Source organism: Delphinapterus leucas, chromosome 11 (assembly GCF_059928025.1).
Source record: "Delphinapterus leucas isolate spDelLeu-1000000601 "Yukka" chromosome 11, BTC_Dleu_Yukka2, whole genome shotgun sequence".
NCBI classification, from domain to species: domain Eukaryota; kingdom Metazoa; phylum Chordata; class Mammalia; order Artiodactyla; family Monodontidae; genus Delphinapterus; species Delphinapterus leucas.
This window is the reverse complement of record NC_143139.1, coordinates 81,500,549-81,519,100: the sequence shown is the minus strand read 5'-3', so window position 1 is coordinate 81,519,100 and position 18,552 is coordinate 81,500,549. Positions and strand designations below refer to the sequence as shown.

Below are 18,552 nucleotides of genomic sequence, written 5' to 3'. Positions count from 1 at the left end.
ATAAAAAACTTATCAAGGATATTTTCACATTTATTTATGTCAGAGAGATTAAAGGAGTCATTTTACCTTGCACATAAGGACTGCTTATTAATTCATCTGTAAGACCTAGGAAGGCATTTACTATGTCTACTTTTAAAAATCACAAATTAAAATATCACATCATTTCATTCATTTATGGCAAACTCTCTTCCAATGGTAATATATTTTACTTTTTAAAAAAAGATTTATTTTTTGGTTTGGACAAAAACATTCAATTCAGTGATAGTACTTAACACTTTCCCACTTAATCATGTAAGATTTTCTGCTTTAAATACTAATTTTTTAAGTTACTTTCTTCACACCATTGTGTAATTATCTTTCTCTTTGAAAACTACCCAATCAAGAACCACTTTATATAGTTTATATTACAAGCTACACAATTTGCAAATACCTAATTTTCATTTATAGTGAAAAATGAAGTGAAAACTTCTTAAAAATTATTTCAGCTCAGAGCATAACCATATAAAGTGGTTCCTGATTTTGTTATTAGTATTGAATTAACATGAAACATTATCTCCCTAAATCTTTTCTAATTCAATGCCAAACACACAATAATGCAGTATTACCATCTCCAATAAGTGCTAATCCTACTGTATAAGCAGAATGTTTGTCTTGATGTTTTCCTAATTCAACCTTATCGTTTTGATGCATCTTTTCCTCTAGGCACATAGTCTGTTGGAGCAAGAAGGGGCTCCAGAAGCCCTTTAATCTGACCCACTCACTCCTTTTTTAAATGTGGCTTTAAAAACATGAGGCATACTCTTTCAAACACCAGCAATGTGAAGCTACTCAGAAAGAAACCTAAAGTTTGCATTCAAACTTTACCTTTGTAAAATCCCCAACGAATCCCCCACAGCATTCTTCACTCCTTCCTTTCCAGGTTTCAGAAATTTTTCTTTGAAGGTATCAAATGCTTTAAAAGGCATTTTGAAAAGGGGGTATCTCCAAGCCGTCAACAGTCAGTCTCGGAAATTGTCATCCTTTCTCATTTCCAGCGTGGGGACCACTCTGCTTTCCTCGATGAACACCTGGAAGTCAGTTCTCATACAGGTGACTACTAAAAATCAAAAAGAAGATGAAACCCAGCCCAGATCTTTCAAGATGAGACAACACCCCCTGCCAAAAAAAGGAGAGGCCAAGTGGTGTGTGACTGGGAATTCGGCCCCTCTCAGCTCCCAGCTCAGCAGCAGCCTGTGGTGCTGTCTCAGGCAGCCACTCTCAGGCTGAGCGCAGCCTGGCTCCTGCCCTGGGCTGCAGCTGGAGAAGCTAAAGTGGGCTCCAGCCCACGAGGTGTCCCGAGACCAGCGACAGAATCTGCAGCCTATCTCCAGCCCCTCCTGCTGCTTCAGACCACATTCCCCTCCTGGCTCACTCGGCTCAGCTGTGGCTTTCCCTGAGTGATCCTTTCCAAGGTGATGCCATAGTAACCAGGACAATACCTGCCCCTCGGTCGCTGGGGCTTTTAATGCGCTCTCAGCCAGAGCAGGCACCCAGGGCGAAGTGTGTGAAACATTCACAAGTCCTCTGCTTTTCTGAGGTCTGGCCCCTAAGACAGGCTCTCAGCGACCACATTATGGCCTCTTATGCCTCTCGAAGGAGGCGTGAAACACTTTTTCTATGAGACACCAGTATGGATGTGGTCCTTGGAGGAACACTTGCACTTGAGGAGGCTAAATGCAAAACCCAGGCCACAAACCTCTAGGAGGGCATTTATCTGGTCCTGATCAACAGCAGGATCACTCAAGGTGTGGTGTGTAAGTGCTACTGGGACCACTGAACTGAAGATGACTGAGCAGGTCCTAGAACCTGCTTACTGCTCTTCATCCTCAGGATAAGTCTAAATTCTTTATCATGGCACACAAGGCCCTCTGTGGGGCTCCAGCCTTGTTTCTTGTCACTCTGCTCTTTATGTCAGCTTTTCACTGAATTCAGCAAGCTCCCTATCACCTCTGAGGTTTACTCAGGCTGTAGCCTCTGTTTGAATAACTCTCCTCACCCTTCATCTGGGAAATGTCGAGGGATTCTTTTTTTTTTTTTTTTTTCGGTACGCGGGACTCTCACTGCTGTGGCCTCTCCCGTTGCGGAGCACAGGCTCCGGCCGCGCAGGCTCAGCGGCCATGGCTCACGGGCCCAGCCGCTCCGCGGCATGTGGGATCTTCCCAGACCGGGGCACGAACCCGCGTCCCCTGCATGGGCAGGCGGACTCCCAATCACTGCGCCACCAGGGAAGCCCGATGTCAAGGGATTCTTAAGTCTCACAGGGATATCTCTTCCTCTAGAAACCCTCATACACAAAGTTAGGTATCCCTCCTCTGTGCCCCCAAATCACCTGTCCTCCAAGCCAATAGGATCTGGCATGTAGTGGTATAACATAAATCATTGTTGGACTGGAGTAGAAATAGCACATGTTGCTCCCACATTGATGGGCGGCAGGATGACCCCTCCATAAATGATGCTGCCATGAAGAAACAGCCTTCATCTGTGAGGCTCCAGTGCGCCAACCCCCAGCCTGCAGGTGACTGACAAATCCTGTGCTTTAGACTCTCAGATTCCCCTAGAGTCATTTCCACAAGATGAGTCACTGCCCTCTGCAGTCATAGTCCAAATCCTTCTCCAGGATTTGAATTTAGTTGATATAAATCAGAGCTGGATCCTCAGTAGGTTAAATACTACCACCAATAATAATAATAATTATTATTACGGCTAATATTTGTTGAGCTCTCTTTATGGTCCAAACTTTGTGTTAAGCATTGTTTACACATTGTGGATAGTTAATTGTTATTTTCCCCAACTTCACTGACAGGAAACTGAGGCAAAGAGAGGTTAGGCTTGCTATTTCAGATCCAAACGGCCTGGCTCCATGCAGTCCTATTCTCATTCTCTGTCTCTGTCTTTGTCTCTGTCTCTCTCTCTCTCCTCCTCCTTTCTTCCACCCCCCGCCCCATACTACCTCCTCTGACTTTACTGAGGTATATTTTGCATATCATACAATTCACCCATTTCAAGTGGACAATCAATGATTTTTAGTAAATTTACCATGTTGTGGAAGCATCACCATAAAGTACAAAGCAGGTAGAACATTTCTATCATCCCCAAAATATCCCTCATATTCACTGTTAGTCCCCATCTCCCATACCCCACACTGCCCCAGGCAACCATCAATCTTTCTCTCTCTATAGATTTGCCTTTACTAGACATTTCATATAAATGGCATCAACACACTATATACCATACAATATATTGTCTCTTGTGTCTAGCTTCTTCCATTCAATATGATGATTTTCAGGTTTGTCCATGTCACAACTTGTGTCAGTAGTTTGTGCCTCCTTTTCTGCTTTCTGTGGTATATTTTATTGTATGGACATACCACATTGTGTCTATCCATTGATGGACATTTAGGTTGCTTCCAATCTCTGGCTATTATGAATACAATTGTTAAGAACATTTGTGTGCAAATCTTTCTGTGGAAAAATCTTTTCATTTCTCTTGGGGAAATACCTAGGAGTGGAATTGGTGGATTGTATGGCAAGTATATGTTTAAACTTTTAAGAAACAGCCAAATTATTTTCCAAAGTGGCAGCACTATTTTACATTCCCAGTGGCATATGTGAGGACTCCCATTTCTGACACCTTCACCAATATTTGTTGTCTGTTTCTTTTTTTTTGTATAACCATTCAAGTGGGTATAAAATGGTATCTCATTGTGGTTTTAATTTGCATTTCTCTGATGACTAATGGCATTGGCCATGTTGTCATGTGCTTATTTGTCACTGGTGTATCTTTTTTGGTAAAATTTCTATTCAAATATTTTGCCCATTTTTAAAATGAGTTTTTTGCCTTATTATTGAGGTGTATGAGTGTATATTCTCAATACAAATTCTTTATCAGATAATACGACTTGCAAATATTGTCTCCCAGTCTACTGTTTGTCTTTTCATTTTCTTTATGCTATATTTTTAAGTGCAAACATTTTAAATTTTGATGGGGTGAGGTCCAATGTATCAGTTTTTGTTCTTACATAGGCTGTGTCTTGTAAGAAATCTTTGCCTAACCTGAGGTCTTGAAGATTTTCTCCAATTTTTTTTGTTTTCTAAAAGTTTAATTGTTTTAGCTCTGACATTTAAGTCTATGATCCATTTTGAGTTCATTTTTACGTATGGTATAAGGTAAACGTCTAAGTTCACCTTTTTTTTTTTTTTGGCTGCGTTGGGTCTTCGTTGCTGTGCGCAGGCTTTTTCTAGTTGTGGTGACTGGGGGCTACTCTTCATTGCATTGCGTGGGCTTCTCATTGCGGTGGCTTCTCTTGTTGCGGAGCACGGGCGCTAGGCACATGGGCTTCAGTAGCTGCAGCACTCGGGTCCTAGAGCACGCGGGCTTCAGTAGTTGTGGCACACGGGCTTAGCTGCTCTGCAGCATGTAAGATCTTCCTGGACCAGGGATTGAACCTGTGTCCCCTGCATTGGCAGGTGGATTCTTAACCACTGTGCCACTAGGGAAGCCCTAAGTTCATCTTTTTTCCATGTGGATATCCAGTTGTCCCAGCACCATTTGTTAGAAAGGCTATCCTTTCTCCAATGAATTGCCTTAGCACCCTTGTCAAAAATCAATGGAACATAAATATAAAAAATTATTTCTGGACTCTCAGTTCTGTTCCATTGATCTTTATGTCTATCCTTCTACCAATATCACACTCTGTTGACTGTAGCTTTATAGAGTAAGTTTTGAAACTGGGAAATGAAAGTCCTCCAACGTTGTTCTTTTATTAAAATTGTTTTGGCTATTCTAAGTCTTTTGTATTTCCATACAAATTTCAGAGGCAGTTTATCAGTTTCTGCAAAAAAAAAAACCTATCCAGCCCTGTGCTCTTAAAAGGATATTTTCAGGCCACCAACCTTGCCACCCACAACTCCTCAAGGCTGAGAATGCTAAGACTCCAGGAAATCACATATCTAATCACTCCACCAAAATGTCTTCACCTGTCTGCAAAAAGCTCACTCATTAATCAAATACAATCAAAATAAAATATGATAAACACACTCTCTTGCTATAGAAAACATCCCCTGGTGAAGCTTCTAACCCATTCCTCAATCCCCAGATAACTTTAGGTTACTAATCTCTTAGAGCACACAATGGAAGCACGACTAGGCAAAGACCATGTGAATCTCTTTTAAGGGTCAATGACGGCTAAGAGCACAAACCTTTTCTGCAGAATATATTGCTCATGACACACACCTGAATCTGCAAAGGTTTTTTTGGCAGTGATTTAGATGTTTGACGATAATAATAACTAACACTTATGGAACACCCTCTAGGTGCCAAACTTTATGCACTTAACTCATTTAATCCCCACAACGACTCTCTCAGGTAGGTACTGTTTTTATACCATCTACAGATGAGGAAACTGAGGCACAGAGATTTTAAGTCAACTTACTCAAGTTCGCACAACTAGGAAACTAGGCAGAGACGGGATACAGACCCAGGAAGTCTGGTATCAGAGCCTGAACTCCTAACTTCTACACTAGAGCTGTGGATAATAGAGACAAGAAAATATAAAGCCAGACTTTCCAGAACCGAGGCTCGTTTTATTCATTTGTTCCTTCTCATGAGGGCCTACTATGTGGCAGGCCTTTTTGAGACACTGGTGATATAGGCTGAACTGTGATATTTCCCTTAAAGAAACAAACCAGAAAATGAATGAGTCCATATGGTGTGGTGAGTGACACATGTGGTAGTGGGAGCACAGGTAAGGACACCTAAATTAGCTTACTAAGGGAGTGGGAGAAGGTTTCCTAGAAGAGGGGATGATAGTATAAGCTTTCAGGGATGAAAGAGTGAGGCAAACTAAAGAAAAAAACTGTAGGAGCAAAAACTTGCATGAGAGAGCATGGCGCCTGGGGGAAATTTGCATAGTTTCAGAGTTGGGCGAGTTTACCATGTGGTAGAAAACAAGACTGGAACAATGATCATGAGCTTTATATAATTTAGTGGTTACCGAAGAGCATTAAAATATGCGCTCCGCATCGCAAAATAACAAATACAGCAAAGATAGATGAAATGATGTGTAGAACAGAAACCCCTGAGGGCCATGAAACTAAAGCTTTGGTCTATGCTTAGAATATGTAGACTGAATATGCATTAGAAAAAAAATCCAGCCATTGCATCTACTCGATGACTTCCCATCATCCTGTACAGAAAGAGCCTCTTCCCTAGAGAAAATAAGATTGACTAGGACATCTTTAGAGGTGATTGCCCAGAACATAGCAATTCCTCATCCTCAGGGAACTTCCCTCTCACTACCACCCTCCCTCCTCTTTTATGGAGACAGGGCCCCCAAAGTCCTGTATATACTATAATGTTTCCCATCTCCTCTGACCACTGTTGGATGGACCAGGGATGGGCACCTGCACTGTGCTGAGCCAGTCAGATGCCAAATTTTCCTGTAATTTAACTTTAGAATTGAAAGACTGCTAGTTAATCTTGCAGAACCCTGGAACTGTAACTGGTGGTGGGGGGTGTTACATTCACATTATGGACTGGAGATGGAGAGAACACTGGTCTGGCAAAGAGTAAGAGGAACGAAACACAATGAAACATTAGCAGGCTGAGGGTGTCTGTTTCTAATGGCCTTCCAATTCCTGTTTGTCTAGACCCAGCTGTCCTACCCTTGGGTTTCATGAAATACCCAATCCTTATAACAAATTGCCCTCCTTTTAGTTTACTCTAGCTAAGATAGTTTCTGCTCCTCACTGATAATCTTGACTTTATCAATGATTTAAAACCCAAGAGATAAAAAACCCAAAGGTTTTTACTCTGGATCTATTAGATGAGAAATAAAGATAAGAATGACAGTTTACCTCTTATTAGAAATATTGAAAGTCAGAAGACAATGGAATAATCTCTTTAAAAACTAGGGAAAAAATTGTCAACCTAAAATTATATACCCAGTGAAAATACTAATCAAAATTTAAAGTAAAATAAAAACATTTATTTGATATTTAGTCCTGAAATCCTGAAATGCCAATAGTGCCTGTACCTAACACCATGAGGGCAAGCCTGACCATCCAGTTCAATTTTAGGTAGGACTCCAGTCTCCCAACAGTGAAAAAAGTATATCTCATAAGCTGGTTGTTAGCCAAGTCATTCTAATCTACCTAGACAAAAATATATGTGTGTGTGTGTGTGTGTGTGTGTGTGTGTGTATGTATATATATACACACATATATATATAATTTGTTCAAGAAAATAGTTTCATCAAACCCAATCAAAGTGTTAAGTGGAGAATTTTAAACAGGCTCAAAGCTAATGACCTAATTATTCACCTTTTAGGATAAGAAACTTCATAAGAAAACAGAGGTAATGAAGAAAATTAATCTTCCTGAGGCTCCTTCTCTCCTGAATTCTGTGGCAGCTTTTCTAGGCCCCATTCTACACCCCAATTCCATACTCCTCTCCCCCGTCCCCATAACATACTAATACCAACATAAAACTTTCTATTTTATCCAGTATTTCTCCCAATCCTTTAAAATTTGTATATTGTTGATAACTATCATTAGTACTAATCTGAATGTATATAAAACTTGATTTTTTTCACTGCACTTCTATTTTTGACATTCTTTTATTAATAGTCAAATGTGCATACAACACGTTCAAGTATCTCATTTGATTCTCCCAACCACCTGTGTAACAAATAATCAGGTAGAGAAACCAAGACTCAATTTTGCCCAAGGTAACCTGGCCAGTAGAATGTGGAGATTGGGGACTAGGTCCTTAAGCCCATTTCCTGAGCTTGTGTCACCACAATACACAGTACATTGTGATCCTATAAGTCCCACTGTGGGTACTAAAGACTGCCTTTAACATAACAACTCAGGAAAGATGTATTCAGAATCCTTGTGTCTTTAAAAACGTCACTGAGCACCTAATGACTGTCGGCCCTCCATATCTATGGGTTCCTCATCTGTGGACACAGAGGGCCGATAAGGGACTTGAGCATCCCAGAGTTTGGCATCCTGTGGGGGTTACCGGGGGGCGGATGGCTAGAACCCCCCCCAACAGATACAGAGGTGTGACTGTATAGGTAAGCTTGTGATAGCAAGAGTGAAATTTTTAGAAATAAAACAGGGTGCTGGTTTTTGAGATTACATACTAATCTGTTTGCTTTCACTAAAAAGTTCCACCAAAAAATAGGGCAAACCAATAGCAAAATAAAGAGAATTTAACATATAACACTGACGTACGAGCCCCTGGATTAAAATTGCCACCATCCACCCAAGGCTGATAAGACCGCCCTTCTAAGGGGAGGCTAATGGGTACCTTTATCCCATTCTGCAGTCATTGCTTCCTTATCTGTCTTGCTGACTTGAGTTTCCTGATCTCATTTCATACAAGGGAGAATGAAAAACTAGAAATGACAAAGTAGAATGACCAAACAGATATTATCTCCATTTTACATATTAGGAAACTGAGGCTCAAACTCAATAAGTTACACAGTCACATAGTTTTTGGTTACATAGCTACAAAGTTACATAGTTTTTTGGTGGAGCCAGGATTTAAACCAATTAATTACAAATGCTCACTTCATTATACAGCACTGCTTCCAGCCCACAATAAAGCATAGTTAGTCCCATTACATTTCAGCTCACTGTGAGCTGGGTACTGGAATTCAATTAATTTGGCTCTATGTTCCTAAGTTATAGGAACATAATTTTATACCATTATTAAATAAATGTCTCTATAATTCTTTGCAAACATAAGGCTGCCTACATGGACACCCTAGAAACATATCAAGTTCTATTTTCAGTTCATCAATGTAACTGCTTAAATATTTTTCCCAATTAATGAAAATTAAAAATTTTCCCAATGAAAAACATTTCCCAAATTTTCCCTATTAATGAAAACTTTAAATAAAGTCAAACAATCAAAATATGGAAATATAGGATGTCTTTACACAGCATGGAATAATTTGAGTATTTTGTATTTTTCATAGAAGAATTTACATGAATTCCTTATATTTATGAAACACTTTAACTTCATTCTTCACTGCTCCTTTGAGGTTTTAACTACCTAGAGAACGAGGTTGGGCAGATTATTCCACTTCACTGTTGAAACCAACGGGCATGGAGAAGACAAGTGATGTATTTAGTTTTTTTGAGGTTTGGGGCAGAACTGAAGCAGAAATCATACCCATCTACTCATCTGCTGGCTGTCACTGGCTGCCTTTAACAAATTATTAACCTTTTATCTTGGAGAATCCCACTCCCAGAGCCCCCAGCACAAGACACTCGATGATCAATTTTTGAGCCTGTTTTCTTGCTATAATTTATTTTTCTTTAATGTGTTACTTCCTGTTATATATTGGTATATACTGGCTCAGACAGTCTGAAATCCGTACTTCTGAGTAACTGGGGAACTACTGGTTCATTTCATCCAGTATTATTACAGTGTGGAAATATGTTCCAGTTTTGCTTTACGCACCATGAAAGTTGACTTAAAAATAAAAAATAAAAAGATTCAAGGATATCTTAGATTGTGTCCAAGATAGAACACAGAAAATCTGATAATTTAATAAATGCAGTTGGATAATAATAAAGAAACCTGAAAATGTGAGAGAAAGTCAAGATCAGAGAGTACATTTTGGAGGATTTTTCACCACCTTAATTTTTCTTGAAAGCACACATGAAAACCAGAGTGTCCAGATAATTTCAATACATGAAGTAGAGAACAGGGTTCACATATCTAGGGCATCAAGAATCAAGATGGAACAAACCTACACACCTCTGACAAGTATTTCCTATGAGGTCCTATCCTTCTCATAGACTCAATATTACAAGCCAGACATCAATCTATCACAGTCTGTCCGTGTTCAAAAATGTACATGAAAAGGAGCTAATGTAATGGACTATTACTTGGGAGATAGTGACATCTTCTGGTGGTTTATAGACTAAACTTATTTATGCCAGACATTTTTTCCCCCAGAACCCAGCCACTGTTTTACGTTTTTATTTTATTTTTCGGGATCTTTGTTCCCTGGCCACGGATTGAACCCAAACCCTGGCAGTGAAAGCGCAGAGTCCTAACCACTGGACTGCCAGGGAATCCACCAGCCACTGTTTTAAAGTAGGTTTATTAAACTCACACGTGTGGATTCTTAAATTTCTGAAATGTTCAACAAAGCATAAATTATTACTTAAAAAATAACAATATTCCTCACTTATTTTATTCCTTGTGTTGGTGTCATCCCTGGCTTACTCAGCCAACATTAATTCCACTTTTCCTGGTCATCAAGTCATTTGACCAGACTTTCCTTAATTCAAGCAATTTTCATGTAATCTCAGAATTCAAAAGGAGCTTGGGAGTTACCTACCCTAATCCTTTCCCCAGTGTGTCCAGCTTAATTTGGGAAAATGTAAATCCTAACTAATCATTTGATAGCATCAAAAACAATTTTTAAAAGGCTCCCTGCAAGGTTGAGCTCAGGGCCCATCTCCTCTAAAGAAGTCTTCCCCACTCCCCTAGCCTAGGTTGGCCGTCCCTCCTATGTTAAGATTTATCACAGCATATACCACACTGTCCTGTAATTGTCAGCTTACTCAGCTACCTTTTATAACCACAGTGCAAATTCCTTAATGACATGGCCTACATCTCATTACTATTTGTGTCCCAAGAATCTCATAGCCTATAACCTATTTTTGGCTTATTTTCTGAAGAATAAACATATTCAAATAACACAAGGTGAGGTATCTGCTCTTCATTCAAGTGGATATTATTTTAGAGGCCTATGTCCATCATAAGCAAGATGAAGATATCTATCGAGTACTTATAGTAGGTCAGGAGCCTTGTCAGGTGCTTCACACACGTTTATTTCATTTAATCCTAATGAGTCTGTAAGACGTGATCCTCATTTTATAGCTGATAAAACTTATTCTGGTCAGTTGGTGAAAGAGACAAGATTTAAACTCATTCATTCCATATACTTATTTACACTTTACCTTGTCCCAAAATGAGAATTTCTAAGAACATAATACAAAACTTTTTTTTTAATGGAAATCAGAGCAAAGGAGAAATAAGAATCTAAAAAATCAGATAAAGCCAGAAGTACTGAACAATGCATACTATTAATGTCCTATATATTTGCTACAGGTGGACTGCAAATTTGCCTGAACCTCCAAGCTGTTAATATGTGATTTGCTCCATTATTCAGACTTTAAAAGATAAGGGCAAACTAGTTGCTTAGAAGCACATTTACTCCTGATCTGAAACCTGAAGTTTCTCCTGTGGATCCTCAAAGAAACTATTTTATGTTAGAGTGAACTAGCATCATCCTTGGCATGAATATGTTTCATAATACAGCCCAAAGCCAAGTGCAGTAACAGAAATTGATGTGTGGCCAAAACAATGCAACCCAGGCACAAAGGTCTCCACAGTGGGTTTAATTTCATTCAGAATTTCTAAAGAAATGGATGGATTACTCAATTTTGGGCCTCCTCCATAAAACTTTCTCAAAAATGAGATTTTGAATGTTGGGCAATAGAGAGTTAAATGTTGTTCTCTGACAAGTATCTGGGTACAGATATCATTGCCGATTAGGGGCACGTCTGAATGATCACTGGAGCTGGGGATAAAGATGCCATCCCCTTCTGACACTGGAGCAGTCTAAGGAGAATACCACTCAGTGAGAGGCCTTTCCATCTCTCCACAAAAGTGATCCTAAGAGCACCCACTGTTAGAGACAAGATTTTCTTAAAAACTATTTTGGATCTGTTCCAACTGAACAAACGTGTAAAGCAACCCATCCCACCTCCATAGAGCATAAGTGCTATAATTTTAGCTTGAAATTTCCAAAAAAATATGCCCCCCACCAAACCCCAACTTTATCTGGCTCCAAAGTCCATGCACTCTATGCTCCTAATGCGCCCGTGGACAAGCCCCATATTTGACTTTTGTTTGATCATTGCATTTAGTAAAACTGGCAGGGACTCGGAAGGGACCTGCATGAATGCTGATTCCTACATGCAAACTCTGGACATTAGAGTCTCATTCTCATATGAAAGCCAAACACTGGGTTTCCTAGCAACCCAGGCCACCACAGAAAGAACATATATCCAAAATACAGGAAAAAAAAAAGAAAGATGAAAATTGGAACTGCTCAAATAGGTATAGAGTAGCTAAATCATATTTCCACTCAAGGCACATTTCAAAAGAACTTTTAGAAAGGAAAGTTTTAATATAGGCTACATATATACAATTCCCTATAGCTTTTGTTAGCAGCACATATATCCATCCTATGGCCCCATTTTTATTTTTTTGGACAACTTTTTATTTTTTACTGAGGTAAAACTGGTTTATAACATATCAGTTTCAGGTGTAAAACTTAATAATTCAATTATTGTATGCACTAAAAAATAATTACAATAATAAGCCTAGTTAATGTGTCACATTACAATTGACCACCTTCACCCATTTTGCCCAACTACCCCAATCCACTTCCCCTCTGATAACCACCAATCTGTTCTCTGTGAGTTTTGTTTTCTTTTTTCCTTTGTCTTTTAGGTTCCACATAAAAGTGAAATCATACTTGTATTTGTCTTTGTCTGACTTATTTCATATTGGCCCCATTTTTAAATGGCTTAATAGACTGAGGAGTCTTATCAGTGAAGGTAAGCTTAGGAAACAAAACCAGACATTTGAACAGGGAAATTTTAATGAATTGTCAACTAGTAGAAGTTACTAGTCCTTTTAAGCCTTTAAAAGGCATAAAAAAGGACTCTAAGGAGTTCAGAAGTAGCAGTTGCAAAAAAAAAGGCAGCTACTACCTCTAGGCTAGGAGAAAGTGAAAAGAAAATTAAGGAACTAAAGACTAGGAGAGGCTCTCTTCCCCACTCCAACCCCTCAAGCTGAGCGCCTTCTTCGGCGAAGGCATGGTTTCCACAGGTACATTCAGCCACCAGTGGTGAAGAGATTTGTCAGAGGGCCAGAGTGCGAGACAGCTGCTTGAGGGAGTGGCCAAAAGCAGCCCACTGGAGCTGCTCCCAAGCGGGAAAGTGTGACTGAGGCACAGCTGGGGTCCTCTGCTGGGGCTGCCGGGCTCCTGCAGTGAATAAAAATGGAGAAGCAGAATCCAGAAGTGACTTCTTACTGCTATTGCTTTGCAGTGCCACTTCAGGACCCTCTACCGACGAAGCCTAACATTCTGCCAAGCTGGCAAGGGAGATGCGTTTACAGGATCCAGCTCGAGTATCACAAAGCAGGGCAGAGAAGGATGGATTTGGAGCTGGGAGACAGTAAACTGATAACTGCCAGAGTTCACTCTTTTGGCGTCTGACCTTCCATATATACCTACATATCTAACACAGGAGCTACTGGTCATACGTGGCTATCAAGTACTCAAAATGTGACTAGCCTGAATTGATATGTCCTAAGTGTAAAATATACACTGGATCTCAAGACTAAGTACAAAAAAGAACGTAAAATATATCATTAAATTTTGTATCAATTTTTTTTTTTTTTTGCAGTACGCGGGCCTCTCACTGTTGTGGCCTCTCCCGTTGCGGAGCAACAGGCTCCGGACGCGCAGACTCAGCGGCCATGGCTCACGGGCGCAGCTACTCCGCGGCATGGGGGATCTTCCCGGACCGGGGCATGAACCCGTGTCCCCTGCATCGGCAGGCAGACTCTCAACCACTGCGCCACCAGGGAAGCCCCATTTTTACTTTTTAATGTGGTTACTAGGAAATTTTAAATTACGTATGTGTTCTGCACTCCAGGTAGTTAAGTCCTCTCTGAGTGGCTAGAGCAACTTGGCTGCTTTGGATAGAAGTTTCTAGTATCTAACAAGCTCCATTTTGGTGAAATGGCTTTTTCCACTATGCCACCCCCTCCTCAAGGTTATATGCTTTAATTCTACTACATGTCTGGGTACTGCAAGCACTGCTAACCTGGCTCCCCCAACCATCTCATCCACAATTCAGAGAAGCAGCCCAGAGGCTGATTTTGACCACGAACATTTCCATTCTATCATCTCCCTCTTCCTCTTCAATGACAATTTTTCCAATGTAAATATATTTATGGTACCAAATAAGTACTGAACACATAACACTTACTATATTAAAACATTTTGACAAAACAACTCCAGAATTCATACAATAAAAGATATAATGGTAGAAAGCATGGGATTGCAGATCAGAAAAAAAAAAAAAAATCTAGCTTCTATTCCTGGCTCTAACTTTCTTGGGTTAGGGCATGTAAATCTCTGACCCTCTGTTTCTACATCTGCATGGTGTTGAATTATTTAAGTTTTACTCAAACTATATCATGAAATCTTGTTAGGGATTGTGACCAGTTTTTTTTTTTTTAATTAGTAGGATATAATAAAAAAACAGAGTACACTATATGTATCAAAGATTTTCTGAAACTTTTGTTTCAGGTATAAATTTCATATACTGGGTTTGTAATGTAAGATATATTTCTTACTGTCACAGTTATAGCTTGAAAGCCAGCAACATAAATAATCTCTTAAAATCCTATACAGTTCGAATTCTTACAGATTTGCTTTGTTCTAAAATTATTTCAAGACCAGTAAATAACAAAGCATGAAATCACAACTTAATGTGGAAAGTTTCGTCAAAGCCGAAATTTATTTGGTGCATACTCTGTGCTTGCTATCAGGTACTTTCACATATACCTTTTCCCTTAATATGTAAAAGCAACCATGTGAGGTATTTTACAGGTTAAAAAACAATAACAAAAACCTATTTCCTTAACTTATTCAGGTGAAAAGAGGGTTATAAGCGTTCCAAAATAAAAACAAAACAAACAAACCCCAGCCAAGTACATAGTCTATTTCCATTTCTTTTTATGCATCCTCTAAATATATCACACACTTTAGCATTAGGAGAATAAAGAACCAATTCAAATAAAAGGGAATCTTTCTTGTAATTTTTGTCTCCAGGTGCTTTTTAACCTACTAACTTTCTACTCTAAGCACAAAGGACTTAAAATGCCGTCAATATCTACAATAATTTTAAGGTGATCTATCTAGTACTTTGAAAATTTTGTTCACAGAGAAATACAAGCCTAAAAATAGCACTATTTTTTAGAGGCAGTTTCACAACAGAAAAAGGTGAGGGTAACAGTTCGAGTGATAGAAATGATTTAAACAAAATACCTTCAAGAAAGTAAGAAAAAAGTGTAGAAAATCTTCTAAAAATGTAGCATCGTTACCTCAATGAATGAACAAATTTCAAGATGTGAAAATTACCCAAGAATCACATATTTTTTTCAAATAATCTATTTTTATATTTAGAAGTTCAAATTATATAAATTGTTCTATTAAGTTTTCCTTCTAATTAGGAGTTCAACACTGACAAAGTTATTTTACAAAATAAAAAGCAATTTCCTAATGAACTGTGACTACTGAATTGTTACGAAGAAAAATTCTTCAATGTTAAGCAGTTTTATTCCTTATGTAAACTTTTCTCAAGATAGATATTGTGTTACGAACGAGACAAATAATCAGGTGCAGGTATGAACGTATTTGCCAAAAACATCTGCTCTTCCTACTGCTTTTCATTTCTTGGAAAAGTTTCTTTAGCATTCCTATCAGTCCTTCTCCTAAAACCATGTAACAAAATACAGCTCATACAGAAACCAGATGTTAAGCTACTTTTTATTTTTTAACATACCCTCTTATTGAATGCTGCCAGCAATATTATCAACTTAAATTTTATAATCAAGTACTGTATGTTCAGTGTGTGTATACGTAGTTTTTCAATGAATAAATGTAGTGTCAGCACACTAAACTTCATATGACTTATTTTAAATGATTGCTGGTTTCAGATAATTAAAAACCACAAACTCTATGGCTGAGATTATAATACATTTATAGTTCTCTGAAAGATCAGTTTAAAGTTATAACATAATGATGGAATATAACGAAATACAAATGACATCTATAGCATAAGATTCCATGGTTGACTAATCAGCAAATCAAAGAAAAATATCAGAGAAAGGTCTTGAAAAAGAAAGCATGCTTCCTGTTAGAAGAATTTATTCTTTCTTTCCTAAAAATGGCTAATTATGGACATAAAAATGTTCGAACAAAGGGTCCTGAAACTCCTAGAGAAGATTTAAACTTCAGATGCAGTAACTGACGAAGTCAGACGTTATCATAACGTGTCAAGCTGAAAATTAATCTGTTAGTAGCCAGAAGATACAAGTGCTCATTTTTAGAGAAGTAAAGTTTATTACATTTGAAACAATACAGCAGAAATCTCAAAAGTATACTCATTAAATATAGTTTAATTCTTACAAATCTCCTTTTGAAAATGCAATTCATATGTGCTGCAACCTCAGAAGTTTGAATTCAAAATGAAATATGGAGGCAGTAGTCAGGGAAAGCACATCAGAGGGCTTTGTCAAATATCTGTACAAATCAGTACATACCTCTTCTGTCTGTGATACAGTAGGAAAAAAAGTGATTCTAAACATATCCAAGTAAATGCAGAAAAAAACATTACTATCTGAGGCAGACCATGCTAAAATATAATTTACAATGATTAGTTTGCATTTATGATAGTTAATAATGCCTTAGTTTGAACCAATGAAATCAAGGTTAAGTTAAATTCTGCAGTATTTGCTCAGTCTTTTGCACTAAACATTAGTTCATCTGAGAAGTAATAAGATTGGAAAAGCAAATGACCCGATCCTTTTCGTTAGGCTTATCATTTTCTCACTCAGTCACACTAAATGCAAACAAATCAATACAGCATCAAGATTTTTCACATAGTAAAAATGAAGACTAATGACTTGTGAAGGCAGACTGTGTACCATGTAGTATTTAACAGATGAAACTTGCAATTACCATCAACTCAATTTTTTAAATAACACCAAGATTTACAAGCCAAAATAAACATTTGATTTAAAAATTCTGCTATTCAAGATACTCAGGTGTCTTTTTTTCTCATTGAGATTGATATGGGTTGGGTCTTTTAAAAACCTGAAGAGGAGTTGGTAAGAGGAAAAAAATCCTCAAGGCTTTAAAAACCTCAACTGTTAAAGAGTCCATACAACTACTATGCTGGCATGACAACAGGTTTTTTTCTGTCAGACAAGACCATTCACTTTCCCACAGAAGTACTTCCTCCAATCCAATTATATAGATGTAAATCAGCTTACCCATGATTAAAACTGAAGTGATCCTTCAAAAACAGGAGCATGACACCTCACCCAAAAAGATCTTTTAAGTCACTGCTAGCTGAACTGCTACTGGTCATAGTAGGTGGCGGCTGTGCAAAGTTCTGCGGGTTAAAGAAAGGATTAGTCTGCACACCGAAGGCAGACTGTCCTATCATGCGCGTCTGTGCTCCCATTACCGAACTGCCCACACCTGGAGACCCTTGAGCAGGCACAAACTGATTAAGCCACTGATTCGGTTTCTGTTGTGATAACTGGTTCATGCTAACTTTGGGTTTCTGAGGGCCAAAGAGATTATTAAGAGCAGACATATCTGTGGGTCTTTGCTGAGTCAGCTTCGTACCAACAGGAGGAACACTCACAGCACTGAAGTTTGGCAAAGTGGAAGGTGTTCCCAATGTCATCTTGGCCACTCCAGGTGCGCTTGGACTGCTGAAGAAGTTCTGGTTTGTATTAACTGGCACGTTGAATCCTGAAGTCTGAAAGCCCATGTTGGCATTTAGGCCGTTTGTTAAATTTCTCTTTGTATTATCCATTGGTGTAGAAAACATCATACCAAGGCCCGTGGAAGGAACAGAAGTGAAGGTACTTGAAGAAGAAATTTTAGGGGTACTAACAGAAAGACTGGTCAAAGATGACATATTATCCATCAATGTGTCTGTCAGGTCCTTAGTCTGAAAAATATGAGGAAATTACTTTATCTCCAAGAATTCCAAATTACTTAAAAATTAGTAAACATTTGATAAATTTTATTATAAAGGACAGTTAAAATTAAGCTCAATAGTCTACACTAAGACAGCAAACCACAGCTCACAGGCCAAATCCAGCCTGCCACATATTTTTGTAAGGCTTTTTAAGGATGAACATTTGTAATCAATCTGATGATAGGGAACACAACTCTGAACTCCAATTAAATGAAATGTTGTCTCCCTCGCTGCACCTCCACCAAAAAACAGAATTGCATTTTTCTCATTAGATCTGTATTACAGACAAGGATATTCTATTATTTTTGTATTTTGAATTTCATGAAAATTTTGTGGAAATTTATTTTCTCTATTCTAAGTACCTACAAAATACTTTATTTTTGCCTCTTGGCTCACAAAGATTTTTCCCAGAGGAAGAAATTTAATGATTAAGAGGCAACAACAACAACAAAAAAATAATTTAAAGAAAGCTTTTAAGATAAAGTAATTTCTGCAATCAGTAATAGTATAAACTTTCTATCAGCAGAGACCTTAATCACTGCTCTAACACCAGCACCTAGAACACTGCCTGGACCATAGCAGGAAATAAATACTGGTCAGGACATATAGGTAAGTATTC

The 18,552-nt window shown here is 38.5% G+C and overlaps 2 protein-coding genes across 7 annotated transcripts in view; both read right to left on the bottom strand.

The window, feature by feature from the left end:
- Positions 1 to 996, bottom strand: part of SLC17A8 (solute carrier family 17 member 8) — a 52,008-nt gene extending 51,012 nt beyond the window's left edge. The window contains exon 1 of the mRNA XM_030763477.2: positions 865 to 996. Within this exon, the coding sequence (XP_030619337.1) occupies positions 865 to 965 (101 nt within the window). The 5' untranslated portion in view covers positions 966 to 996. The remainder of the gene's footprint in view (positions 1 to 864) is intronic.
- A 15,260-nt stretch (positions 997 to 16,256) lies between these two features.
- Positions 16,257 to 18,552, bottom strand: part of SCYL2 (SCY1 like pseudokinase 2) — a 57,876-nt gene continuing 55,580 nt past the window's right edge. For 4 of the 6 annotated variants that reach the window (XM_022599880.3, XM_030763476.2, XM_089921160.1 and 1 more), the window contains one exon: positions 16,257 to 17,903. In XM_022599880.3, the coding sequence (XP_022455588.1) occupies positions 17,259 to 17,903 (645 nt within the window). In that variant the 3' untranslated portion in view covers positions 16,257 to 17,258. The remainder of the gene's footprint in view (positions 17,904 to 18,552) is intronic. The other 2 variants (XM_089921157.1, XM_022599881.2) reach the window with 2 other exon arrangements.